The sequence below is a fragment of the Durio zibethinus genome, chromosome 6, assembly GCF_047325235.1.
Source record: "Durio zibethinus cultivar Kanyao isolate XHJ-2024 chromosome 6, ASM4732523v1, whole genome shotgun sequence".
In the NCBI taxonomy this organism is placed as follows: domain Eukaryota; kingdom Viridiplantae; phylum Streptophyta; class Magnoliopsida; order Malvales; family Malvaceae; genus Durio; species Durio zibethinus.
This window is the reverse complement of record NC_143167.1, coordinates 34,412,841-34,438,961: the sequence shown is the minus strand read 5'-3', so window position 1 is coordinate 34,438,961 and position 26,121 is coordinate 34,412,841. Positions and strand designations below refer to the sequence as shown.

General features: G+C 35.7%; 3 protein-coding genes and 3 pseudogenes across 5 annotated transcripts; 3 read left to right on the top strand and 3 right to left on the bottom strand.

Annotated features, from left to right (window-relative positions):
* Positions 1 to 188: 188 nt before the first annotated feature.
* LOC111285899 (uncharacterized) lies at positions 189 to 2,330 on the bottom strand (annotated as a pseudogene).
* On the top strand, positions 2,207 to 5,740 carry LOC111284508 (mitochondrial import inner membrane translocase subunit TIM17-2 pseudogene; annotated as a pseudogene). Its single transcript, XR_016343273.1, has 2 exons — positions 2,207 to 3,508; positions 4,206 to 5,740. The product of XR_016343273.1 is annotated as a mitochondrial import inner membrane translocase subunit TIM17-2 pseudogene (transcript).
* LOC111285060 (putative 3-hydroxyisobutyrate dehydrogenase-like 1, mitochondrial) lies at positions 4,677 to 5,740 on the top strand (annotated as a pseudogene).
* A 143-nt stretch (positions 5,741 to 5,883) lies between these two features.
* Positions 5,884 to 12,331, top strand: LOC111285061 (uncharacterized). The gene is made up of 3 exons (XM_022874285.2): positions 5,884 to 11,367; positions 11,493 to 11,928; positions 12,016 to 12,331. The coding sequence occupies exons 1-2, from the start codon at positions 8,751 to 8,753 to the stop codon at positions 11,924 to 11,926; spliced, it is 3,051 nt and encodes a 1,016-aa protein (XP_022730020.2). The 5' UTR covers positions 5,884 to 8,750; the 3' UTR covers positions 11,927 to 11,928; positions 12,016 to 12,331.
* A 1,460-nt stretch (positions 12,332 to 13,791) lies between these two features.
* Positions 13,792 to 16,890, bottom strand: LOC111285985 (phosphoglycerate mutase-like protein 1). Of its 2 annotated transcripts, XM_089763216.1 has the most exons (10): positions 16,760 to 16,890; positions 16,458 to 16,556; positions 15,959 to 16,120; positions 15,685 to 15,764; positions 15,359 to 15,518; positions 15,114 to 15,182; positions 14,913 to 15,001; positions 14,424 to 14,546; positions 14,207 to 14,251; positions 13,792 to 14,090 (listed from the first exon to the last, which is right to left on the bottom strand). In XM_089763216.1, the coding sequence occupies exons 1-10, from the start codon at positions 16,820 to 16,822 to the stop codon at positions 13,958 to 13,960; spliced, it is 1,023 nt and encodes a 340-aa protein (XP_089619342.1). In that variant the 5' UTR covers positions 16,823 to 16,890; the 3' UTR covers positions 13,792 to 13,957. The 2 variants fall into 2 exon arrangements, with proteins under 2 accessions (XP_089619342.1, XP_022731465.1); XM_022875730.2 differs by lacking the exon at positions 15,959 to 16,120.
* Positions 16,891 to 19,737: 2,847 nt separating this feature from the next.
* Positions 19,738 to 25,275, bottom strand: LOC111284200 (hexokinase-1-like). Its single transcript, XM_022872924.2, has 9 exons — positions 24,710 to 25,275; positions 22,858 to 23,008; positions 22,587 to 22,769; positions 22,023 to 22,097; positions 21,734 to 21,889; positions 21,450 to 21,548; positions 21,235 to 21,365; positions 20,688 to 20,769; positions 19,738 to 20,376 (listed from the first exon to the last, which is right to left on the bottom strand). Exons 1-9 carry the CDS (start codon positions 24,979 to 24,981, stop codon positions 20,029 to 20,031), a joined length of 1,497 nt encoding a protein of 498 aa, XP_022728659.2. The 5' UTR covers positions 24,982 to 25,275; the 3' UTR covers positions 19,738 to 20,028.
* Positions 25,276 to 26,121: the final 846 nt, after the last annotated feature.

Here is a 26,121-nt window from a genome sequence, read left to right as displayed (position 1 = left end):
TGCTTATGAAATCTAACTACTTTTACAATTCCGCAAGAACACCAGACAAACATTGACTTTAGTTTGTATTTCTGTACTAGAATCAAATCAAAATCATACGAAATTTCAAAGCAATTCAGCAGTTTGAGAAAGCCTACAAATCCACACACAGTAACCATTAAATTTCCAAGGAAATTCCGAATCTGTCATTGCATTCCAAGTGTTGTTAATGGTTTATTCATTTTCCATATCAAATCAACCACATGTAGCAATAAAAAAGATCTTTCTGCATATAACCAATATAAAGTCTCTTATCACTTATCTTTCCTCTGAAAAAAGTAGAAGTCAGAGTTGTCAACCTATTTCCATTTCTAGAAAAAGCCTTACGAATGGTGATAAAATTTCTGAAATAAGTATTAGACGATGACAAGACACCAAGCTTAATGCATCAGCCATGGCATATCATTGATGCATATCAGTTGGCTTGTCATCTATTGGAAAATTAATACCGCTTCCAATTAAGTGGTGAAGAAGCACACCTACTGCAACACTGACATTCAAGCTCTCCAAAGCCAAAAAGGACCGGAGCTCCCTGCCTGAGCACCCAGAATCCACTTCTGTAGGTTCCATATCATTAACCTCTCTGGCTGCTATGTCCACAGGAAAGTTTCCAGGAATCCCAACTAACTGAGTGCATGATCTCTCTACTAAAGGACACAAGCCAGTACCTCCACTGCCTAAAACAAGAACGGTTAGCACGCCTGGCAAAACATCATTCAAGGGGACAACTTTTGAATAAACAGAGCCCCCAAGAACTCGCCAACCATTTTCGGCTGATGCTAAGAACTGCATCATATTCTTGCTATATCGAAGCTCCATTAATTCAAGTAAGCCAGCACTTGCCTTGCTCACAACACCACCTAATGGAGCTGAATTTTTTGCACATAGCCCCACCCCTGAGGCTCCAAAGAAGTAAGCCGACCTAATTATTGCCCCCAAATTCTGAGGATCAGTAACCTCATCCAAAGCTACCCAAAGATAAACTTTTTCTTCATCATTTGAGACAGAATCCAATTCCTTTATTTTCACCATCTATAAGGGGGAAGCATCAAGCACCAAATCCTGATGGGGGCGGTTATCAACAACCATATTGAGATCATGCTTTGAAACTTCCTTTACATTTAAGCCAAGTTTTTCAGCCATCATAAAAACTTTTTCAAACCCTTTCTAATCCTTTTTTTTCCTATTATTACTACTCAAATCTAATCCTTCTTGGACATACAAAGCCTAAAATTCCCTTCTTCCAGCAGACAATGCAGCCAAAACAGGACCCACCCCATAAACCCCTCCACCAACCATCTTAGGTAAAGTTGAATCAGTAGCCCCTTTCCATGTTTTCCTACCCCAACATTCTTGGTTATTCCATCTTCGACACTCTGGTTTCTCAGACCCAAGTTCTACGCCAACCATTCCTCTAAACCTACCCTTAATCTTATCCCATTTTGAATAATTGACAACCTCATCCTCTTCTCTTACTTTTTTTTCTTAATTGCTTTCATCCCCTCAGCCATGACTACTGTTACGATGATCACTCATCATACGTAAGTTCCTATGTCTACTCTCTTTCATATCTAGTAAGTGAGCACCCTTTTTTTTCACAAAAAAGATTCAACAGAATCGGAATCCTCCCCTAAGGACTGTCCAGTTTTTCCTACCGTCACCTTCTCCAACCACTTCGGTGTTTCCTCCCAAGCGGAGCGATTATTCTCTATCTCCAACCTATCAAACAATTCCTTCCAAGAAGAACAACTATTAGCCTTCGCAATTGCTACTTTATGTTACCCTTTCGACCCATTCACTTTCTCCGAGGCTAACCAACGCAATGATTTCCCTGCTCTAGTTAAATCCCTCTCTTCACCAGTTCTTGAATGCAAACACGATTAACTTTTAGCTCTTACCAAAGAACAACAATGTATAGCACACCTCATCCTAAACCCACTTAAAATACTTCTGGGTTTTTCCAAACTGCTAAATTTTAAGGACTTATGGTGAAAGTGGAGAACTTTATGGGTGGTATTCATCAAGGAAGGGTTTAACGAGGGTTTTGGACAAGACCCAATTTGTAAAGATTGGTTTTTTGAGGTATGAAATTGTTGGACACATTTGGTTTGTGAAGAAAATCTAATAACAATTGGAAATGCTTGGCTCTTTGTCAGGTTAAAGTACCATTGTGCGCATTCTTAGATAGAATTACAGAACTACCACTCTCTTTATAAATGAGACATGAACTTGGAAATTGAAAAGGCAGTTCAGTGAAAGAAAACTCTACCTGTTAGTAAAGCAATAACCATATCCACTCTCCGTCAATGGTTAGACCAGCTTCCTTTAATGATTTTACACGTCTGGTTCTTTATAACCGATAGCATCATAGCAATTAGCAAATGATTTTTTAGGTTTCATTGGCTGCCGAAGCTCAAAACGACGCCGCCATTGCAAAACCTCCCGGTTTTTCTGTTTCTGAAGTGACTGAAATATCCTTGTTAAATGCCGACAATGCCCTTTTGTTTTTTTTTCCCGTCAATACAAATATCTGTTTCTTTTCCCAACAAGAAATTTGTTTGAAATTCAATAAAACAAATACACCGTAAATCGAAAATATCGAACTCTTTTGACTTTTCCAGAGGGGCTTTTCCGTCAGGCCGATAACTTAAAATCGAACACAAAGAACGACACTCTTCCAAGAAAAGGAAGAAACCACCGAAAAGGTCTCATTTCATTTACCACTGTCAAAGCTAAAACCCCTCCAATACCCCCTGACCTAATCAGCCCACAGAAAAACCGAACTAAAAAAAAAAAAAAATCTAGAACGGGAACTCCAGAAACCTCTCGGGAACTTTGCCCTGATCGCATCCTCGACGACATCGGCGGGGCGTTTGGGATGGGAGCGGTGGGAGGATCGGCTTTCCACTTCCTCAAGGGCTTCTACAACTCGGCAACTGGTTCATGCTTCCTCCGCGGCTCACAAGCCCTTCGTATGAATGCTCCGCGTGTGGGTGGAAGCTTCGCTGTCTGGGGAGGTCTCTTCTCTGCCTTCGATTGCACCATGGTTTATGTTCGCCAAAAGGAAGACCCTTGCAACTCCATCTTCGCCGGAGCCGCCACCGGTGGCTTCCTTCAGATGCGCCAAGGACTCGGCGCCTCAGCTCGATCGGCCCTTTTGGGTGGGGTCCTATTGGCTCTTATCGAAGGATCTGGGATCATGCTCAACAAAGTCCTCTCCGCCCAACAAAGTATGCCTGTAATGATCGAAGAACCGGGGCATGGGGTTGGTCTCCCAATGGGCTTGCCGAGTCAGACCGGAAATACGGTTGGATCTTCCTCGGATTCAGGTTGGTTTGGAGGGTGGTTTGGTGGAGGCAAGAAGAAAGATGAGGTCAGAAGTGGAGGTGCCAAAACAGAGATTTTGGAGAGTTTTGATGCACCGCCATTGCCAACTTTTGAGTTAAAGTGAAATGGAGCATTTAAAGAGGTTAAAAGTTTTTATTTTGATATAAATATAGAATCTTTTATTTTCCATTGTTCTTTTTTTTTTTTTTTTGATGAAAATTTTGAATAGTAGTATAATAAGCAATGGACAAATTTTGTTAGGAGATATTGGTGATGCTTGTATGTGAATCAATGGTTATGCTTTTATGTGAATCAATGGTTATGTTGCTATTGCTTTTGCCCTTCTCCTCGGAAAGGTCTTTGCTTTACTATGTCTTTGCTTTACTATAGTTTCATAAACTGACAGTTTTGCTGCATGAAATTCTGATTTCTGTTTTTTCATATATTGATTTTTGTTAAAATCCCTTTCATGGTTATCCATTATTTGCCCTCTGAGTTGCATCTTTATATCAGTTATACGTTTTCTGCTTGTTACATGGAAACAAGACCTTCAATGGGGCATTTCTGCTTGTTACATGGAAACAAGACATTCAATATGTTCTCTCTACTTTTTGAGTAAACGATAGTTTTATTTATCCCTTTGTTTTCCTCTGTTCAAGTAGATTTGTGCTACAAACTAATTTGACTTTTGTGCTGAATACATATGTTAATGCATTGATATATTGACACAAAAGTGTCTTTTCTTATGGATTGTTATTTTCATAATTATGCTCTCGATCGAAACCATTGCATTCTGCAGCTTTCCCTTTTTTTGCTAACCATTGCATCTGTTGGAACAGCGGATGTGTTACAATGATTAATCAACAGCTAGATGCAAATTTCTCTGTTTGCTCGCCAAAGAAAGAAGATTGAAGGATGGGTTGCTTTACGTTGCCTCGAACTTCATTTTCTGATGAAACCAAGTTGATCTTTCCATGACCCTGGACTGGCGTAAGGCAGACTGATTGCTGATGGTTAACTATGTTCCTTTATCTAGCAGGTAAATGGTCGCTGAATTTCAGATTTATAGCAGAAGACAAAACATGGCCGGCTTTATTATTGTCCAAGAAAAAACAAAAAACAAATCCTGACAATCAAAATCGAACCAAAATTTTAGTAAATTACCATTTCTCACACAATAAAAAAAAAAAAAAGATAATTCGCATAAAAATAAAACGCGATCATTATCATTTATATTCCGCTCACTCTCTCGCTATTATCACCATTCTGAAACTCCCTCTCCTCCTCACCCTACCTCTCTTCTCGGCTCTATGGCCACATACGAAGCTTCCGAGCCCATCAGCCCATCCAACACCAGCGTGGGCTAGAATGGAACCGGCGTAATGGGCCGATCCATGTGTGCTCATCTAATCAACTCTGGCTACACTCTCACCGTCTTCAACCGAACCCTCTCCAAGGCCCAACCCCTCGTCGACGTGGGTGCTCGCCTAGCCCAGACTCCTCACAACCTCGCCGCCCAATCCGACGTTGTTTTCTCCATCGTCGGCTACCCTTCGGACGTCCGCCAAGTCCTTCTCGGTCCCACTGACGGAGCCCTCTCCGGTGTCCGTCACGGCGGCATACTCGTGGACATGACAATATCGGAACCTTCCCTCGCCGTCGAAATATCCGCTGCCGCCTCCTCCAAGAACTGCTACTCCATCGACACCCCCGTCTCTGGAGGCGACCGAGGTGCCAAGAACGGGACCGTCGCCATATTCGCGGGCGGAGAGGAAGCCATCGTCCACCGTTTAAACGCCCTTTTTACCCTCATGGTAAAAATTAATTACATGGGCCCCAGCGGGAAAGGCCAATTCGCAAAATTAGCGAATCAAATCACGATAGGATCAACCACGGTCGGATTAGTAGAAGGAATTATTTACGCCCACAAAGCAGGGCTCAATGTGGCGTCATTTTTGGATGCGATATCAATGGGGGCAGCTGGCTCCAAAATCATTGGATTTGTATGGGAGAAGGATTTTGAAGAGGGATTTCGATCCGGGCTTCTTCGTGAATCATTTTGTTAAGGATTTGGGGATTTGTTTAAAGGATTGTCAAAACATGGGACTTGCTTTGCCCGGTTTGGCTTTGGCTCAACAGCTTTATTTGTCGCTTAAGGCTCATGGGGAAGGGAATTTGGGAACCTAAGCTTTGATTTTGGCTCTGGAGAGGCTCAACAACGTGACCCTTGATTCTTAAACCCGGTAAACCATTAAATACTTACATGTTTGTTAAATTCTAGTACTACATTGACGATCCTTGTTCAATATTATGGCAACTTAAAATTATGCTGTGTCATTGTTTGTTGCAGTTTATAAAATTTTCAGTTTGGTGATATGATGTTGATAGCTTATTGCTTTTTATATGCTGCCATTTACAGTCTCGCTTCATAATATAACTCTTGATAAGCTTATTTGCAATCTTGTGTTTTTGCTGCTATAATTACTGTTCACATCTAAGCTATGGTGCAAGCAATGCATCCAACGGCGTTAAAAAATTATATTTACTCTCTTCATTCATCGGTAAGTTGTTTGAGCTTGAGTCAGTAGACGATACCTGTTATTGTAGAGTTGGAAGTAAATGGCTTGGATGTTATACTACTGATGCCATTGTACCAAAATTGTGAAACCGCAATCGCATTTTGCATTTAGGCTTTAGACCCTGCTTTAGTTCGAAATTCAGAGTCGTCTTCTTTATATAGAGAAGTAGCATTTGATTCCTTATATTAATTATGACTTGTTTCGGGCCAAGATAATAGCTTGATGCTAGCCACACCTTACTTTCAAAAAGGTCAAAAGTTAAGATTTCCTCTTTCCCAACTATCAGAAAGAGAGCAAGACTTTATATGCCTAGCCAGTAAACTTCCATCTAAGACTATATGTCTCAATCCATCCATTATCTTCTGCTAGTCAGAATGTGAATGATGAATGATCTATATACTTTAGACTCTATTTGTTCTCGACTTGCAATAATAAGTTGAATAGCAAAGAACATCATTTTTTAGTGGAACTGGGATTTATGTGCCTTAGTTGGCTTCGATTTGTTTCCATTTTTTAGTGGGACTGGCATTTATGTGCAAGAAAAAAAGAGGAAGGGATTGGGGGAGGGTTATAATTTATTGAGATGTCCTGCAATAAGAGGGCATGCCTCCTACTGCAGGGCAGTGCTATCTGAGCATGTTACTTGACAGAAAACTTGTCTTGCTTTATCATAGATTTCATGTAGTATTACAGTCGTCAGAGCTGGACATCAAGCACTTTCAGTTTTCAGTTTTATTCCTTATTTTGAGACACGCAGACATGCACACACTTTATTCAGAAGGAACTATGTAATAATATGCATGCTATCGTGATGTCTCACACACACACACACACACACACACACACACACAGAGACATACGCAGACCTTCTTTCTTAAGTTTAAACTGGCAGGACTGCAAATGCCTCTGAAGTTGCAACATATATATGATCCAAATTTGTTTACCTTTCCCTTGCCTAACCCACACAAAATAGCAATGGCATTTGAAACTTTTTTTCCCATGATATGGCAATCTGACAAGGATGCCACTAAAATGATTCCGATGCTACTAGAATGATTCTGATGCCACTAGAATGATTCTGATCAATCTACTAGTATCTAATTAAATGAAGTGGAAGGACTTAAGTTTGTAGCAGGACCATCCTACTGAAAATAGTGGTCATTCCATTGTTCTTTGACTGCATTATGCGTGGAGAACTAAATTAAACAACATAATAAGATCATTCCACTACAAATAGTGGCCAAGAAACTGTTTCCATAAATTAATTAGGAACGAAGGGTTAAATTAAACATGGTGGCAGCCTAGCAGGGCCATTCCATTGTGGATGGTGGCCATGAAAATGTTCTTTGATTGCACTCTGAGTCAAGCTCAAGAGTCTTGTTTTTCATTGATATGATATTAAAATGCCTGTTTCTCTTAGGTGGGTCAAAGTCTTTGGCGATACTTTCTTTTGGTCTTCCTCCAAAAGGAAAGGATCATGCTCTTTTGACCTTTCCTCTCTTTCTCCCCCTCCACCACTCCCTAACAGGCCAACACCAACCTCTTCCCCACCTATATAACTACGACGTTGCACTAATTTCCAACAGATGTGATAACCTAAACATTTCATATACACACAGATTTAAAATGTGAAAAAATGCAGGTATTCTCTTCTGCATACATATGCATGTATGTATAAAGTTAATTTCTTTTATGATCATAAGCATATACGATTTATTTAATCGAGTTTTTTTTTTAAAATTTTTAGTATATATAAAATTTTGGATTACACAATAAAAAATAATTATTTTCCTTGTCATCCCATCTCAGTTTTAAGAACTGAACTTCGATCTTCAAGTTTTAAATTTAAGGTGTCCCTTTTGAGGTCATTAATCAAGTTTTAACTAGTAGTTGTTAACATAAAATGATATTAACTCAATTATATGTTCACGTAGATTACTCCATCCCATCCATGGGAAACTTAAAACAACAATTTGGCAGCCAAAGCAAATTTATTACTTCTACCTTTTTGTTTTTCTAATTGCTGGGGTGTACTAATTGTGATAGTAGCATGTTACATGTACTAGAAAAGACCGTTTTGGAGGGGTCAGTGCCAAGAAAAGACGAAACATCTTTTGGAATAAGATAAAAAGTATGATTATTTCAATTTCTATAGATTTATTTACCATAACCTAAAAAATGCAGTATAATAGACTAGTTTTCCTTACTCTTCGACTTGGGAGCATGGCTAACTAACTGGTTCTGGCTTCTAATCCCTGAGACTGAGAGTAGTGTCTTTGTCAGTGTTCCATTGGACCATTTATTATCAAACTCCCTTTTCCACGACTTGTTCGTAGGGATCGGTTCTCTAACGAGAACCATTTAATAAGAATCTTTGTAAATTGGAGTATTATCATTGGCTCCAGTTTCCAAAGAATCATTGAATATCTAACCCCTTGAATGCTCCCAACGAGTTTTTTTTTTTTTCTTGACCTAATAGCAAAAAAACCTTACGAAAAATATTAGAGCTTGGGTTCAAACCAAATTACCTCCTCTCTTTGTTTTATGTAGTAGGGCGTTGTCATCCTTTGAAATAAATAAAAAAAAAAATGCTTCCAGCTAGTTATAAATATTCAACCCCTTAAGTTGTGAAAGCATAGCCCTTTTAAGATTCTACCATTAATTCTTCATTGCTACCCATTCCACCCACTCAAGCCTTGAAAATATAGCCGTTAAATTACACTTCTATGCTTCAGTCAGCGGGATTCTGATACTGAATTTCACTCTCGTTTAGTAGCAAACAATACATATACCACAAACTTCCCCATGTCCCAAATGTCGAAAGCAAAAGCCGCATTCCTCCAAATTCATTTCAATGCCCTCGCCCTTGTTCTCCTTCTGAGCCATGCATGCTCCCAACTGCATGATGCTCAAGAACAAGCTATCTTAATTCAACTAAAGCAATATTGGCAAAATCCATCGTCCATCAGCCACTGGATCCTGTCATCAAACTTTTCCAACCATTGCAGCTGGCCTGAAATCACTTGCACTAACAACTCAGTCACTGAGTTACACCTTTCCAACAAGACAATCAACGGAAAAATCCCATCTTTCATTTGTGGCCTTAAGAACCTTACATCCATTGATCTTAACTACAACAACATCATAGGTGAATTTCCAAAACCTCTCTACAACTGTTCCAAACTTGAGCACTTGGACCTCTCTCAAAACTATTTTGTCGGCACAATCCCTGATGACATTGACAGACTGCGTCGGCTCCAGTGCTTGAACCTTACGAGTAATAACTTTTCTGGTGACATTCCCGTAGGCATTGGACGGTTACAAGAGCTAAGGAACCTTCAGCTTGCTGCAAACCAGTTCAATGGTTCTCTCCCGCCGGAAATTGGCAACTTGTCTGAACTTGAATATTTGGGATTGGCATATAATTCAAAGTTACTGCCGTCCAAGTTGCCTTCAAGTTTCACACAATTGAAGAAGCTGAAGACATTATGGATGTGTAATGCAAATTTAATTGGTGAAATCCCCGATATAATTGGAGATATGGCAGCTCTCGAGGTATTGGATTTATCTAACAATGTATTGACGGCAAAAATCCCAAATGCTTTGTTCTTGTTAAAGAATTTGAAGAAGATAGATCTTTTCAACAACAGTTTAGTTGGAGAGATTCCTCAAGTAATTAGATCTTCCAATCTGACTGTGATTGATCTTTCTCAAAACAACCTGACTGGAAGAATCCCGAGTGATATTGGGAAACTAGAAAAGTTATCGGGTTTGGTTCTGTTTTCCAATCAACTGTCGGGTGAAATTCCAGAAGGCATCGGACGAATCTCAACATTAACAGACGTTAGATTGTTTAGCAACCAATTGTCAGGCACCCTGCCTCTAGATTTCGGCCGGTACTCAATGCTCCAGATATTCGAGGTTGCTTCTAACAGGCTTACGGGGATGTTGCCTAAGAATTTATGCAATGGAGGTAAGTTGCTAGGAATTGTAGCTTTTGATAACAATCTTACTGGAGAATTGCCAAAATCACTTGGTAACTGTAATAGCTTAACAACAGTCGAAATCTCCAGGAATGGTCTTACTGGGAGCATTCCTAGTGGTCTATGGACATCGTTGGACTTATCAAAGTTAATGATAAGTGACAACTTGTTCACAGGTGAGCTTCCCAGAAAAGTGTCATATAATCTCACCCGACTTGAGATCAGTAACAACAGGTTTTTCGGAAAAATTCCTGTTGAAGTGAAGCTATGGAGGAAACTTTCTGTATTTAATGCCAGTAACAACTTCCTTAATGGTACGATTCCGAGAGAATTAACAGCTCTTCCATCTCTGTCTATTCTTTTGCTTGATCAAAACCAACTCCATGGCTCCCTTCCGTCTGATATAATCTCATGGAGGTCACTCAGTACTCTAAATCTTAGTAAAAATAAACTTTTTGGTCAAATTCCAAAGGCCATTGGTTTTCTACCGTGCCTTAACCAATTGGATTTGTCAGAAAACCAATTTTCTGGCCAAATTCCTCCTCAACTTGGTCGTCTAAGGTTTACTTCCTTTAACCTTTCTTCCAATCATCTCACGGGGAACATTCCAAGAGAGTTTGAAAATGATGCATATTCCAACAGCTTCGTAAACAATCCTGGTCTTTGTGCAACTACTGCAAATGTAAACCTTCACATTTGTGGTTCACAAAAAAACTCTAGCTTAAGTTATCCTCAAAATCTTATTTGGATTTCAAGTGCAGCAGTTCTTGTACTGTGTTTATCTGTTTCGTTCTTCCTGACTAAATTATATAGGAAGAGAAATCGTGCACCAGGTTCAATATGGGAGCTCACCCCTTTCCAAATGTTGAATTTCACAACAGAAGGCATTTTATCAGGATTGAAAGATCAAACAAACAGGATTGGAGATGGGGGGTCAGGAGAAGTCTACCGTGTTGATATAACTGGCAATGGTGATTTTGTTGCTGTTAAACGGATTTGGAATAACAAAAAGTTGGAGCAGGAATTGGAAAAGCAATTTCAAGCTGAAGTTATGACATTGAGTAGAATTCAGCACTTGAACATAGTGAAACTGATGTGTTGCATCTCAAGTGAGGATTCAATGTCAAGACTTCTGGTTTATGAGTACATGGAAAATGGTAGCCTATACCAATGGTTGGATAAGCATCGAGCATCAGCAATAATCTTGGACTGGCCTAAGAGATTCCAAATTGCAATTGGAGCTGCCCAAGGACTCTGCTATATGCACCATGATTGCTTCCCTCCCATTATTCATCGAGATGTGAAATCAAGCAACATCCTATTAGATTCTGAATTCAATGCTAAAATCGCTGATTTTGGTCTAGCTAAGATGTTAATCAAACAAGGAGAACCTACAACAATTTCTGTGGTGGCTGGTTCCTTCGGCTACATTGCTCCTGGTGAGTTGCAGCATGGACAATATTGTTAGACTTCTTTTTGTTATATGATTCAATTTTGCATCCACTTCTACTAGCTTGATTTCTAGTTAAATATTATCCTTATTTTTAATTGAATTGAACTGTAGAATATGCTCATACAAGAAGAATAAACGAAAAGATTGATGTTTATAGCTTTGGAGTCATCCTTTTGGAGCTAACAACGGGAAGAAAAGCGAGTCATGGAGATGAAAACAGATCACTTGCAGAATGGGCTCAAGATTACATTCAAGGAGGCAACTCAATACTAGATGCATTAGATGAAGATATCAAGGAAGGTTGTCACTTGAATCAAATGTGCAACGTCTTCAAACTCGGAATCTATTGTACTAGAACATTGCCTTCAATAAGACCCTGCATGAGAACGGTTCTGCAAATGTTACTCCAAAGCGATCATCCTCCTAATTATCAGCACATGAATGCTGAAAAGGAGTATGATGCGCCCCATTTGCTTCACCAGTTGAAGGATGGAAGCACCTCGGGTAGCAATAATGTTGATTCACTATATATGGACTTCAATTGAAGGTAAAAGTTGCAGACCTTTTTAGGATCGGTTACACCATGACTTGTTACTAACATATCTCTGATCTTGCTTTTTTTTTCCTCACATAGTGAAAGAAAGAGACTATGTCTCCTAAGGAGACATTTCTATGATGAATTTGAGGTCGGGATTTCATTGAAGAATGGATCTACTTGCATGCTGCCAAGGCTGCATCTCAAAAAGACAAATAACCTTGACTTGGACAACTAGCGTGTAGTTAATTGCTTACTTATAATATAACTATGTATATAATTTGAGTGCATATCCCCTGTGGCCCTGTCCTTATCGTTCCACTATCAGAGAGATGCCTTTTTGTTGTAACTCTGGAATATCAATAAAAGGAAGCTTAGATCCAGCCTAATGAATTTCTGGGTTTGATGAAAATTTGATTTTAATTAAGGTGGGAAAGAGAATAGGAAAGGAAATGTTTCATTCCATAGATATCTAATTTCATCCATTAAAAGTGAAATTTTTAGATTTCAAATGTGGGATTAGTAAAGTAAAAAATAAAATATGTACAAGTCTTCTGATTTTGATTGTAGAGTTAAAAATTATATTGAAAAAAAAAAAAATATATATATATATATATATATAGAGAGAGAGAGAGAGAGAGAATTTTTATAAAGAAATTAACTGTTTAAGAGTAAGGTGGTGTCAACATTAACATAAACCATTAGAATTTGTTAGTAAGACAAAGACATAGCTTTCCAAACCATTGGAGGGTTCATGACTTCCCTGAATTATTCCACAATTGAATTAATCATTCAGAGGATGTCTTTTCTTCGGTACTACTCCCATTGGTCTCTATGTCCCTTAACTTCAATGACAGTGGCCGCATGATTACTATTCTTGTACTGACTCTGTGTTATTAGCTAGGTGCATCTGTCCTACTGTTTTTGTCAACTTAGACAAAGGGTTAATCGTCTATATCCCAAAATTGCTTTTGATCATCAAGCATTTCACTCTTCTTGTAAATTTTTTTATTACGATTCTTCAATTACTTCATCTCGACAAAATATTATGTAGAATCTATCATTTATAAACATAAAGTTTATACAAAATTTTAATAAATTTCACATTTTTTAAAAATTATTTTTATATAATTTTAATTTATAATTAATTATTTATAATAATCATAGATGATATGTTTTTGTGAAAATGTGCATTTCACAAATTTAATTTTGAAAATTGGCAAATATGAATATGAAATGAGCCTATCAAAATATTTGCAAGATAGTAACTTAAATTATGCTTTCATTTACATTGTAAAACTTTAAGGATAAAATAACTTTCATTAGCATTTTCATTTTTTTTATCCTTTCTTTCTATATAGAGAGGAACCAAAGAAAGTTCCATGATCTTTACTAATTACCACTTCGGTTTGGATTACAAATTAAATTTACAACAAGTAAATCCTATATATTAGGACTGATAATTGTTCTTGTCTCAATAAAAAATGAGAGACGTTTTAGAGCTTTAAAATTTCATGTTTTAATTTTTCCATACTTGAATTTACAGCTTCAAATTTTACATTTTGTTGGTTAATTGTTTATTGATTTCTTTTATAGTGTATATTTATGAAACTTTATAAAAAAAAATTGTTATAATAAATAAAAATAAATAAATAAATAATCATGTATACGCTATACTAGACAAACTAAGAAAAAATCTTAGAAGTGAGAAACTTTCATGAATAAATTTACACCAAACAAGTTAATAAAAAAATATATCTATAAGAAAATTTAAAATAAAGAATTTCACGTTTATCTATAGTTTTAATGAACTTATTATTATTATTTAAGTTCAATTAGAATGCCATTCAACAAAGTTATATAGCAACATTAATATGGCAAAATGATAAATAAAGTTTATATGACAATATTAATATAACATTTTATCAATAGATTATACAATTTATCGGCATATTTACCGATATTAATGATTAAAGATTATTTCAAACTAGTTCTTGGGAAAACACCTAGTATGTTGGATCCAATGGCAGGGATTTAGCTATTAGTTGGTCGCTTCATCGACTGGAACATTATCCTCGGCAGAATCATTTTGGAGTTGAAGTCCATAACGAGTGATTCTTCCACCATGGGCCTGATAGCTAGTTGTCAAGGAATCTGATCCCAATCCCATTACGCTACAAGATGCAAATAAAAAATAAAAAGGATATGAGAACTTACATAGATTAATGAGGATAAACACATTTGCTTTTTCTTTCTTTTTTTTTTTTTTTTTGCAAATTTATGTGCTCACCTTTCATTAAAAATGATCACTGAACGAATTTCACAATTTCCGAACCTGCATATTTATATAGGACAACAATATGAGGATAGCTTTGACTTGTGCAAAAAGGTTTTAACAGTAAAATTGCTTGAGGTTTGGTGTGTGTCAGTTTCAATAACACGAGAATTAGAGGACTATATATATATATGTATGTATGTATGTATATATGATATGTACACTGAATTACCGGCTGTAATTAAAATCACCATCCACTAAGGGGTAACACTTATTTCTAAGTGCAATCATTGTCTGCTGTAAAAAAACTCCATGGCTGACCACTGCTATCTCCTTTTCTTTCCGTCCCAACAACCTGGAATTAAGATTAAGCGACATAAACAAGTTTATTGGAGTTGATTTTGGCTTTTGCACTGTATCGATTGAAAAGTACTTAAATTACTCGAGATTATCATCCCCACAAGAAATTTGATCTTTGCTTAATTTGCTGCACTAATTAAGTTTTCATTTCTTTTAGTATCAGTATCCAATGCATATATGTTCAGCAGACGTGAGTATGTCATTAAAATCCTTAAAATATAAACAATCTGATAATATCTGTAGGTACTCACCAGGGTCTTCTGTTGGTTTTTATAATCAACACAGCTATATTATACATATGTGCATGACAGGAAAGCGGATAGCCCTAGTTTATAAGAATTGAAGATTTTAGTACACACACCATTTGATAAACTTAATTCCCCTAGCTGCAACTGCTTCATTGGTTTCGCGTTCGTCAGACTCCCACAAAACGTCATCTTCACTTTCAATCTGAAGTACAGAAGTGTAGTGGACTAATTTGTTACATATGGAATCAAGTAATTATTCTATATATGCAACCAGGACGTACGGTGGCGAAACTACAAGTGATTGAAGTACTTGCCAAAGAAAAATCAACTGCAGGGAAACGAGACCGGCACTGGCTGAGGGTTCCTCTCTGTCGATTTTTACTCTACATTGAATTGGATCATAGATCATGTGAGAACAAAAACGTAAGCTTTAATTTCCAAACTTATATAAATAAATCGCCAATGACTAACTTATTAATAAAGGCATGTAGATTGCCTACTTCAATTTCACTCTCAAATTAAGGAATCTATGCTGGAGTTAGATATGTCAGCAACATACCTTGCGTTCTCGACAAAGTTCAGATGCTATAATTGGTAGGCGATTGAAAGTTGATATCCCACGCTGACCGTCATTCTCTATATTTGCCTCCTGTAATGGAGTTACATGATCCGGACGATCTGGATCACCACCAAAAATTCCAACTGACGTCTGCAATGTCCTGCAATTCAACCATTAAAATCAAGGACCATTCCTTAGAACCCCCCAAGAGAGACCGAAATGTTATCCTGACGAATTCAGATTGAGATAGATACTCAAGGATATATTTGAAGTTATTGATTTGATATTGGAGGGGCTAGAGAAACTGAAATATGAGAAATCGATACCTTAACAAAGGGGACGTGATGACTACCTCAATCCTCTCCAGCAGCCCGCTTGCAGAGAGATTTTTCCGCTGATCACGAACCTGCAGTTAAACTAGCTAATTTAAATGTCACTCCTGTAACAATCCTGTTGATTGGTGGCTTGATAAGTCAAGCTGAAATTGTAAACTTTTTTTAGCCAATCAATTCTTATTTGGAGCAGTAAAGTTAGAAGAAAGGAGAAGGATGAATTCTTTTGGCTAGCTCAGCTTCAAAAGTAAAAGAAGTTTGCACCCACATTTGAAAACTTTGCATGGGAGATGAAAGTCAGCACCGACAGCCTTGCAATATGGTGGGCTAAGAAGCGAAATTTCAGGAGTCCAATGCCTATATAAGGCCCGTGCTGCAAAGGTTTCGGACATCCCAAAATCCCAAAGTGAAGCGAGAGAGCTAGAGAGAGCTAGAGAGAGCCGAGAGAGCGAGCAAAATAAAAGTGCACACGGTAAGATTTTGGTTAGGGTGTCCTATTTTTTTGTTTTTGTTTTTTGTAAATTTCTTGACTTTCATAGTAAAATTCGTATTGGCCCATGAAACACGTAAATCTCTGTGTAAATTTTTTTGTCGTCATTTTATTTTTCACTTATCAAAATAGTCTATTCTGGTTGCGGGATCTAGGCAAATTTCAGGACAAATCCATTGACGGAACTGCTATATATTATATTTCCTAATTACAACATTATACTCATAGGCGAAATGAAACCATGGCGAAGATTTATTTTTAAAACTGCTTCTGTCACCTGCTGCCAGCCCTGAGAGGAGAGCTCAGGATCAACCAAGTCAATTGATGTTGGCCTCTTCTCTGCCTCTAAATTGTGAAGCCCTTGTGCATGCCTTACCTGAATCAACGTTTATAATCATAGATATATGCATTTCAACAAACTGCTTTAAACAATTAATGAAAATGTAAGCTAAATTCAAATAAAAAAAATACTACTACAAGCTTGTCTTTTATGGTTGTATCCTTTTCGTTCAACATATCTCCTAAACTCCCACAAACCATTCATCCAAGTAAAATAGTGAAAAAAAAAATTGCACAAACCAGATGAAGAAGTTTTTGACTGCCATGCAGGTATGGAGCTGGAGCTGCTGCAGTTGTTTCCATTTCTGTAATGTAAAAAACAGAGAAACACAGACAAAGAAAAGCAAACAAGGTAGTAGAAGCATAAAATGGAATGGATCTGATATATATATATTTGTACTTTCATGAAATTGGTAGTTTCTCTAAAATCTACTCAAGATGGTCAGTGGAGTGGAAGTGTGAATGGGCCGAGCCCATTTCACACCTTGAAAAGCTTAAGGTGCGATCGAATTTGACCAAATCGACTTTTAGTTCACGTTTATTGTTAAAATATAGTTAAAAAAATCTCTTTGCTATTATTTTTTAACTATTTTTTATATTTAAAATTGTTAGAGAATAAATTTCAAATTTCAATTAATGAAACAAAGAATCTAATATTATATAATTATTGTTAATCTTTTCATTATTACAACTTTGCCTTGATAGTAGTAGCTGTTGCTATTTTCTCATCTTATTGTTCTGGAATATGATATTAATTCAAAGACTCGTCTTTAATTTCACATTAATCCCGATTCCTCGAGCCATTCGACAATGAAAGGTGTCTTTTCACTCTCTTTGTTTGGTTATACGTTTCCGTAAGGAATGAGAGTTGTTCAATGCTTCATTATATTATCTGTGACTGTACTTTAGTTTCTATTATTCTCAACGTACAAAATAAGCCAACGACGATCATGATCATCCCATTGTTCTATATTCATTAGATTTATGTTTACTTAATTATATAAGGAACGTTGTTGATTTTTTAAAAATAATTAATTTCTCTCTTTTATTTTTTTAAAATTTTTAATTTATTCTTAAATCATTCTATTCTATTACAAACTTAAATAAAAAAAAATATTATACATCTAAATTCTCTCAAACTCATAATTTTTAAATATCAATTGATTCAAAAAATAATTGATATTTTTCTCCTCCATTTTCAAGTTTTATTCCAAGTGAAAAGCATCAAAATCTTTATGAATTATAATAAAAAATTATGTGTGAAATAAATGCATTGGACGATTGAGGATAGCCCTTGTAATCTATGGAATTCCAAAAGGAGGAGCTAGTAATTGGATATTCTATTAATCAACCTGTTTACAGATATTAAATTAAATAAAATGGGCATGCATTAATCAATCATTCACCGGTCAAAAGATGAAGATGTTTCTAACTATAAAGTGACGTGCCATGACTGGTCAATATTCCAAATCTAAACCGTTCAACGGTTCATTAATTTCCAATATTCAACAATCCAGCTGTCTTTCACACTCTCATTATCATATATATATTAAACCATAATTTTAATTAATGATAGTTTTTTTGAATGCTTATTGATGCATATTATTTCTATATTATTTGTCTATCTCGTACCGGTATCATTGTCAGCAAACATGAGTCTATCAAAGCATTTACCCCCCCATTCTTCAAAGTTCTAAACCATTTCAGGGGTCATGACTTGTCTGAATAATGACAGTTAGAGTAGCGATGTATTAGCTCTACCCACTGCTTTTAATATTCCAATTCACAGTCATTTTTTAAATTAATCTCAAATTTTTATGACTGTGAACTTAAACAAGTCTAGTTTTGAGAATTGACTACAATAATTAAATATAAATATACCGATTTGGAAGTTAGTGTCCCCATAGAATTAACTTCGGTGTTCCCTGTCTCTGTCTTGTGAGTCTCTTAATTTAACGTTTGACATTATCGAACAATTACGACAAATTTAGAACGCCAATAAAATTAAAATTGAATATTTCAATTTTCAAATATCAACAGATGAGAAAGTTTCTAGAAAATATTTTTTTAAAAAAAAAATAATAAGTATTTTCATTAACAGAGTTAACAAATTGTGTAAAAAAAAATCGCATTCGATTGACAGATTAAAGTTTCCAATTAAATCTGTTTATTTAAATTCGATACTAATTAATATATTATTTTTTATATTTTTATATATTTTTTTAAATTGAAATTAAATAAAAATATTTTGAATTGTCAGACTCAAATTCTAGAATTTCTGTTCACCCGAATCGTTCCAGTCCATGATCTATGTAATCCCCACGAACACGATCTTCTAACATAAAGTGGTCGTAGAAGTTAGAATCACTTTTTTCTTTTGACCGTTGAATTCGCAATGAAAATAACAAACGCCGAACCCTTTGACACTCTCGGCGTGGTACAACCTATGCATGCTGTCTCACTCAAACTCCATGGAAATTACATGGATTGATTTGCCTTGGGTTCCATTCCAATTTCCATCCATATATTTTTTTTAATCAATGCAATCGGAAAATCTAATGATCTAGTTAGTTTCATAAACACCTTTCTATTTTTGTAGCATTCGTAACATTTTAATTTCTATTTTTGTAGCATTCGTAACATTTTAATTAAAATGTTTTCCATAGATGGCCAAAGATTTCATTTTTGTTCTCAATGAGTAGAAATCAAAAACTAAATATATCAATCTTACTGATACCCTATAAATAATCGACTTTATATCCAAATAAATATGAAAATTGATATTATATTGTATGAGAATAAATATAATTTTAAATTTTTATTAAATATAAAAATAAAAATAAAAAATATAGTATTTGTTTCATACTTATATCATATATATATTTTTATATATTTAATAAATAAATTTTATATTTAATAATATAAATTATTATTTTAAATTAATTAAAATTAATATATTTTTATTAAAAATATATATTAATATATATTTCTAAAAATATTACTTAAATATATATAAAAAAAAAAGGTTATAATAATTTAACTTTTATTTTTAAAAAATTAAAAAAGTATAAAAATTACTTATACCTATTAAATACCCGCAATAATAAAAACAAAAGTAAATTTAAAAAATCTATTAAATATGAATACAAAAATAAATATAATATAAAAATTTGAAAATAGAGATGAATAATATTCTATCTTCCTCGTACCCTACAAAATATCAAAAACTCGAAAGAGGAGTTTACATGCCCTTATTTTATTAATTTCAGGAGATCAGAAATTACATATAGCGAATGGAGCCGAGTGACAGTTGCAGCAATGAAGCTTCGGGCAACTATCAGGCACTCATTACATTTTATCCATTACTCAATTATAAACTCCGGATGACCATAACTTAAGCATTTTGCTTGCACGAACTCTTAGTTCTGGTTGAGTTGCAATAAGAACGCAAATGCTGTAAATATACCAAAATCTCAATAGTTGAGAATTTTTTGTAATCTACCTATACTTCAGGGCTCCTCAACCTCAATGTATTGGGAGTGAGAGGCTGCAAGGAGGGCTGCCCCAATGCCAGAGCCATCATTGGATTGCTCAACTACAATGTTCTCGGAGACTTCTTCTCCCAGCAACTCCCTGAGGGTGTTCTCCATGCAGGTCCTGAATTTAGCGTAGTGCTCATATAATCCACCATCTAGAGCTACCACTGACTTCTGTTTTTCACCATCTTTAACTGTATCTCTTCCTAATTTCTTGAGGATACCCACGATTCCAGCAGCAGATAGGCGGGCACCACGAGTAGCAACAATGTCGCACAGCTCAACAATAACTTTTCTTATTTTCAGGGAGGTATTTGATATCTGAAATAAAACAAAGAATTGACAACATAAACATAAGAAAGCCTATAAAAGCAGTGAATTCACATGATCAAATCTCATTTAATCTCATGCAAAACTTATTTCCTTCAAGATGAGAAGTGTTTCCAAACTCAATAATATCTGCTGAAAAGGGGTTCTGTGGTTCAAGTTAAATTCCTTTTCACTCTTAGTTTCTTTTCTTTGTTCTCTATTCTAAAATGTCAAACAGAAGCATTCAGAAGAGAAAAGGTAAGAAACCAAAAGGCTTTACAGAAAATTATACATTTATACAACAAATATCTAACATATTCTACCTCTAATATATCCTTTAGTTTGGTCCCGACCACTTTCAGATCTGGAGACATGTCGTGATGGATTGCAGACATGTGAGGAGTTCTGCAGATTTAACAGATAAAAGTTAGCAGCTCTCCAAGCTCTCATCAGGCCAAAATCAAAGCCTGCTATATTTAATATATTGCAAAACAACTATCTTATGGATGAAGAATTGAACACACTTCAACAAGTACCATATTCCAATACTTATAAACTGCCCAAATTCTGTAACTAAACAAATCATTAAATTAAACTGGATTAGATCAGGTTATGATTGGGTTGGGTTAAGGATCCACATGATGTTATCCTTTCAAGTGGGCACTGTGAAGAGTTAGTATCAGGTGCTAGGGCCTAAGGGTCAGCAAATGAAGAGTTCACAACCAAAGATCGCATATTGAAGGAGCCATGTGATTCTTAGATAGCTACATGCATCTAATTCCCATTGCAAATATGTACATGGAAAATTTATTCCACTCTACATAATGAGTTAATTTTAACCGGGGAACATTATATAATATTATGGCATACCTTAGTATGAAAGGAATTTTCAATTTTGGTGGAACACTATCACCAAAAATTGCAGCTTCCTCAGCCATCTTGCACAAAACTCTACGTACAATCTCTCCCAAATACATACCAGAAATCATTTTTTCAAAAATCTGGAAACAAGTAGTTAAAAAAGTTACATCTAGCTTATACAAAAAGGAATAAGTAGTTAAATAACTTGGACGGAAGAAACTGACCTGTTCTCCAGGGTTTAAACTCTCAGCATCCAGAGTTTGATCATATTCTGTTAGCGGAAGGTGTGAAGACCGAAAGTTACCCCACTCCATGTTGATAACCTGCGGAAACAAGGAAAAGGTTTTAGAACTCTTTATAGAAATAATAATAGCTAATTGAGGATTGCATTCTACAATCAAAAGCATATCTCTCAAATAACAGGGAAGAAGTTTAGCATAACAAGGCTGATCATATATTCAATCAGACATTAACAGAAGCAGAGAACATACATACTAACACTACTTACCATGTCCCCTGATTTAGGTAGAAGACCATGCCATTTGGGAACTGCATGGGCACGCTCTACATAAGCTGCATTTGTGCCTGTACCCAATATCACAGCAGCAACAACATCAGGGTTGTTGTATCTACCACCAGCCAAAGTGCCAATTGTATCATTGACCTGCATATTCCGTAAAAGAATTTGGAATATTAACTCAAACATGTACCCAAGTAGAAGCACCAGATCACATCCATCTACAAGAAATAAGAAAAGCAATGCACCACACCCAACAGAAGAACAAAATCAGACTCACCAAAGCTGCCACACGCATGTCAAGGCCAATCCTTTCCATAGCTTTTGTCAATTCTCCAACAACGTCCTGTCCAACCTACACATACAAGCCAAGAGTAACATTAAGGATCATACTATACACACTCCAAGAGTTATAAACTTATAATGTAAAAAAAAAAAAATAAGTGTCATTGTAATATAAAATTCTGAATGTCACGTTTATGCTTTCTGGACCATCTAAAGGAAGAACTTGTCCTCTCAGGTTATTCATAAAAAATGTCTATAAATTCAATTGTTGGTACACATTAAGGAATTATTCAGAGATACACATGCCAGGCCAGATTTTAAAGGATTGATCTGAATGTATCACCCCACCAACATCTTAGTTCCAGGGTATGAACATAGCCCATAAGCACAAAATTTTAAGATTCTCGAGTGGGGAGAAAACCAAGGTCAACATGCATTAGACTTTGGAAAGAAAAAATTGGGATAGTAATGGCAGGGATGAAGTCCTAATTTAAAAAAATGCCAATAACAAATTACTATAGAAGGCTGCAGAATTGGAGTCAAGGTCATTAGAATTAACTGTATCATCTATCGAGAAGCCCTTTGTCCATTTTATAAGAGTCCCTGATGATATTGATGTTTGCCTAACAGGAAATGAGAAAGTGAACCCCAGCTCCCTTTGTCTACCAGGTGAAACATGTAAACCATCACTTTCTGTAGCAACAAATTTTGCAAGAGCTGAAGCAATATAATCAAATAATGCCTGCAATCACATCATATAAAAAATTTTAGAAAAAGGACAAATATAAGCAGGATTAAATATTGCTAGGTTGGATGGTGAAGGGTCTCACATCTGAAAATCCAGTCATCAAATGTGGAGGAATTGAAACTTCCTCAAATTCCTGCTTAACAACACGGCTTTCTTTACCACCCAAGAGTACACGTAGGACACGGAAATTTGTGCCACCAAGGTCGAGGGCATAAAACAGTCCTTTCTCATCACTGCAAAGTTAAACAAGAAAACATGACATATGCTTAGCTAAGCTTTCAAGCAAGGTAAAAATCTAGAAAACTAGAATCTTTAGCACCATGCAAAATTTTACGACAGCTGAGCAACTTCTTTTCCCTTGTTGGGAATTATGTTTTAAGGAATCTATTGATAAGAATTACCACTTCTTTTCTCTTGAATATTTATAAGATAGTTTATTATGTTATTCAATATAAAAAATAAAAAAAAAAAGTTTATTAGTGAAGTCAAATTTACCAATCATCCTCTCAAAGCAATTTCTTTCATAATAGGAGGCTACCTCCCACTGTGCCGGCTAAGGCTCAACTACAGGTCCACATGTAAACCCTTCACCCTCCCCCCCCCCCCCCCCAAAAAAAAAAAAAAGAAAAAGAGTAAATTCTTTCCCAATTATGACCCACTATCTATGCATAGTTCAGCAGCAAATAAACAAAACATTTTTCCCTAGCATATCATCTCGCATCACCCATATAAAAGAAAATTTAAGGAAAAAAAAAAACTTATTAAGGAAACTGGTATGTCTTACGAGAAATTAAGTCTATGCCAAAACTTAATTAAAAGTTAAAACAATAATGAACCAAATATTCCTCAAACTAAAATTGGAAATCAAGAAATTATCCACAGCATACAAAATTAGTGCTTAAAATCTAAAACAAACAACTCACTCTCACTGATCAGAAAAAGGCAATAGTACATGACAGAAACATCCCACCTAGATAATAGAAATACTATAAGCTTGAGTCAATCAATACAAAAGAGAAATTTGGGTTCCTTATCTCAAAATGTGAAATGACGTTCCACTCCACTTTAATATTCTCTCAGAAAACCATTAAACATTAACAAAAGCAAATCATCATAACACAAAGTCAACATAGAAGGAAGCATTGGCAAGAAAATTTTCATTATAAAAGCTTTAACAAAAGCATTAAACAAAGCACCAAAAATCAAGGACCAAAAATACAATACAAAAGCAAAAGGCAGCAAAGCTTTAGGAGGTAAGCTATATATCAAATTTAAAAGATCAATTATTTATCCCATGAAATGAGGAAAAGGTGGATATTGATGGTGAAAAAGAAAGGTAAATAAGAATCAATGAACGCATAGTTTCTCGGCAAAGCTAACCTATAAATCAACTTTAATGCAGGAACAAGAACTAGCGTAAAGTTCACAAGAATGAAGAGTAGATAATGAAGATAGAGTAAAGATAACATTAAAAAAAAAAAAAAAAAGCAGCATAAGTGGAATCCAACACATCAATTAGGCAAAGTAAAATTCGAAACTAACAAAAATTTTATCTTTTGCGTTAGAAAGTTCGATTCGAGCCATCAAATAATTCTCATTAACAGCAAATTTGAATGGACAACAGTGTAAGTAAACCCTAAACCCACTAAAGCCACTAACATCTAAAGCTTCTTCATCAAATTAATTGAGTTAAATTTCAATCATGAATTGAACTTTTCTATAAGAATTTAAATATATATATATATATAGAGAGAGAGAGAGAGAGGGAGAGAGAGCTTATAATAGGCGTTAATCAATCAAGAGACCATCTTTATCCGATCCAAATTTTCTATTATTGAATCATTTAAACGAAACAGGGAGTTCAAAAAGTATTGAAAATTAAATTTAGAAGGGAAAAAAATTTAGTTTATTTGAGAGTTGATTTGTAAATTTACCCGGTGGGGAGATTATCTACATAGCTGATAATCATCTTGAGCTTGCTGCCACCTTCCGAGGCCAGCCCAGCGTGCATCTCAACGGTCATAGCATCCACCACCTGTTTCAGCTTCGAACTTGGGGTCCCACACTTTTCCTCGAACTCTTTCAGGATAGCCAGCGCCCGGGCCCACTTCCCCGAACTCTTCATCCTATGACGCACAACCAGCGCCGCCGCAGCACACACAGCTGCCGCGCACACCACCGTCGCCCCCATCGCCACCTTCCCCATCACCACCACAACTAAAATCCGCAATACCAATCGAACAAAAATTAAAAAAAAAAAACTTTTGTATAACCTTGTACGGACACAAAAAACAGAGTTTTAATTTAAAGAAAATAAAAACGGTTCAAGTGTCAGTATTTTGAAAGAAAGAGACGGAGAGAAGCCCTAGATCGATTATCTTTGGAGCGAGATTCTCGAAGATTAATAATTACTTGTTTTTATATCGGAAAATTAAAAAAAAAAAAGTTTATGTTTTCTTGGGTAGCTTTCTTGTGCTTGAAAAAGCAAAGAGAAAATATCAAAAAATAAAAAGAGAAAGGTATTTATTTATACTTATAAACTTTTCTTATTTGCTAAAAATAACTTTTGTCTGGAGCTGGGGTGAAGAATAAGAAAAAAAAAAAGCGTAGCAGTGAGGGTAGGATTTTACAGGAGAAAAGGGGCTAACGTTGGAAAGTGGACATAAGAATGGGTTGGAATTACGATAAAGACCTATCAGTTCAATTCTGAGCTTTGAGAGAGTTCAGGAAAGCAGAGGTGTTTGGTAATGGCTGCAGACTTTTGCATTTAGGAATGTTTTCTCTTTCCTTTTATGGAATAGGCTGCTCTATTTCCTTTTCTTTTTTTTTTTTTCTGAGATTTTCAGGCTCATTTTTGGGTTTTAAAGTTTTACAGATTTACTGGCATTGCATACAATAATTAGCAAAATTATTATCCTTTGATATAATTTCAACTGAATTTATTTTGTTTTATTAATAAAGTTGACTTTACTCCTGGGTATTAATTATTTTGTTTAGGCAAATGGAAAGGTCAATGACTTTTGGATCCAAAAAATTGTACAAAAAAATTAAACAGCTTGAAATTTTGAAAAGCAGGCCAATGCCAGACATGCTTAAATTGAAGAACAAGTCAAACCAATAGGCAACCATGTGATTAGATGCCAATTTTCACGTAACGAGAAAAGAACAGACGTTTTGGTAAAAAACCAACTGCTGCTGTTCGAGTTTTTAAGCCATCAATATTTGACAAAAAATCACACCAAAATGAAAGGAGAGAAAATTTTGAACGAATGTCTCTGAGAAATATATATATAAAAAAAAAAAATGCGTTGAACATATATTTAGTTACCCAGGAATTTGAAACCAG

Bases quoted from the DNA above. Each gene is read 5' to 3' on its own strand.
- LOC111285061 (XM_022874285.2), top strand. From the start codon at position 8,751: ATGTCCCAAATGTCGAAAGCAAAAGCCGCATTCCTCCAAATTCATTTC. The intron at 11,368-11,492 runs GTGAGTTGCAGC...ATTGAACTGTAG, and splicing joins CTTCGGCTACATTGCTCCTG to AATATGCTCATACAAGAAGA.
- LOC111285985 (XM_089763216.1), bottom strand. From the start codon at position 16,822: ATGGAAACAACTGCAGCAGCTCCAGCTCCATACCTGCATGGCAGTCAA. The intron at 15,183-15,358 runs GTATGTTGCTGA...AATTCAATGTAG, and splicing joins AACTTTGTCGAGAACGCAAG to AGTAAAAATCGACAGAGAGG. The intron at 14,252-14,423 runs GTAATTCAGTGT...ATAAATATGCAG, and splicing joins GGTGATTTTAATTACAGCCG to GTTCGGAAATTGTGAAATTC.
- LOC111284200 (XM_022872924.2), bottom strand. From the start codon at position 24,981: ATGGGGAAGGTGGCGATGGGGGCGACGGTGGTGTGCGCGGCAGCTGTG. The intron at 21,549-21,733 runs GTAAGTAGTGTT...TTGTTTCCGCAG, and splicing joins TACCTAAATCAGGGGACATG to GTTATCAACATGGAGTGGGG. The intron at 20,377-20,687 runs GTAGAATATGTT...GTTTTATTTCAG, and splicing joins AACTAAAGGATATATTAGAG to ATATCAAATACCTCCCTGAA.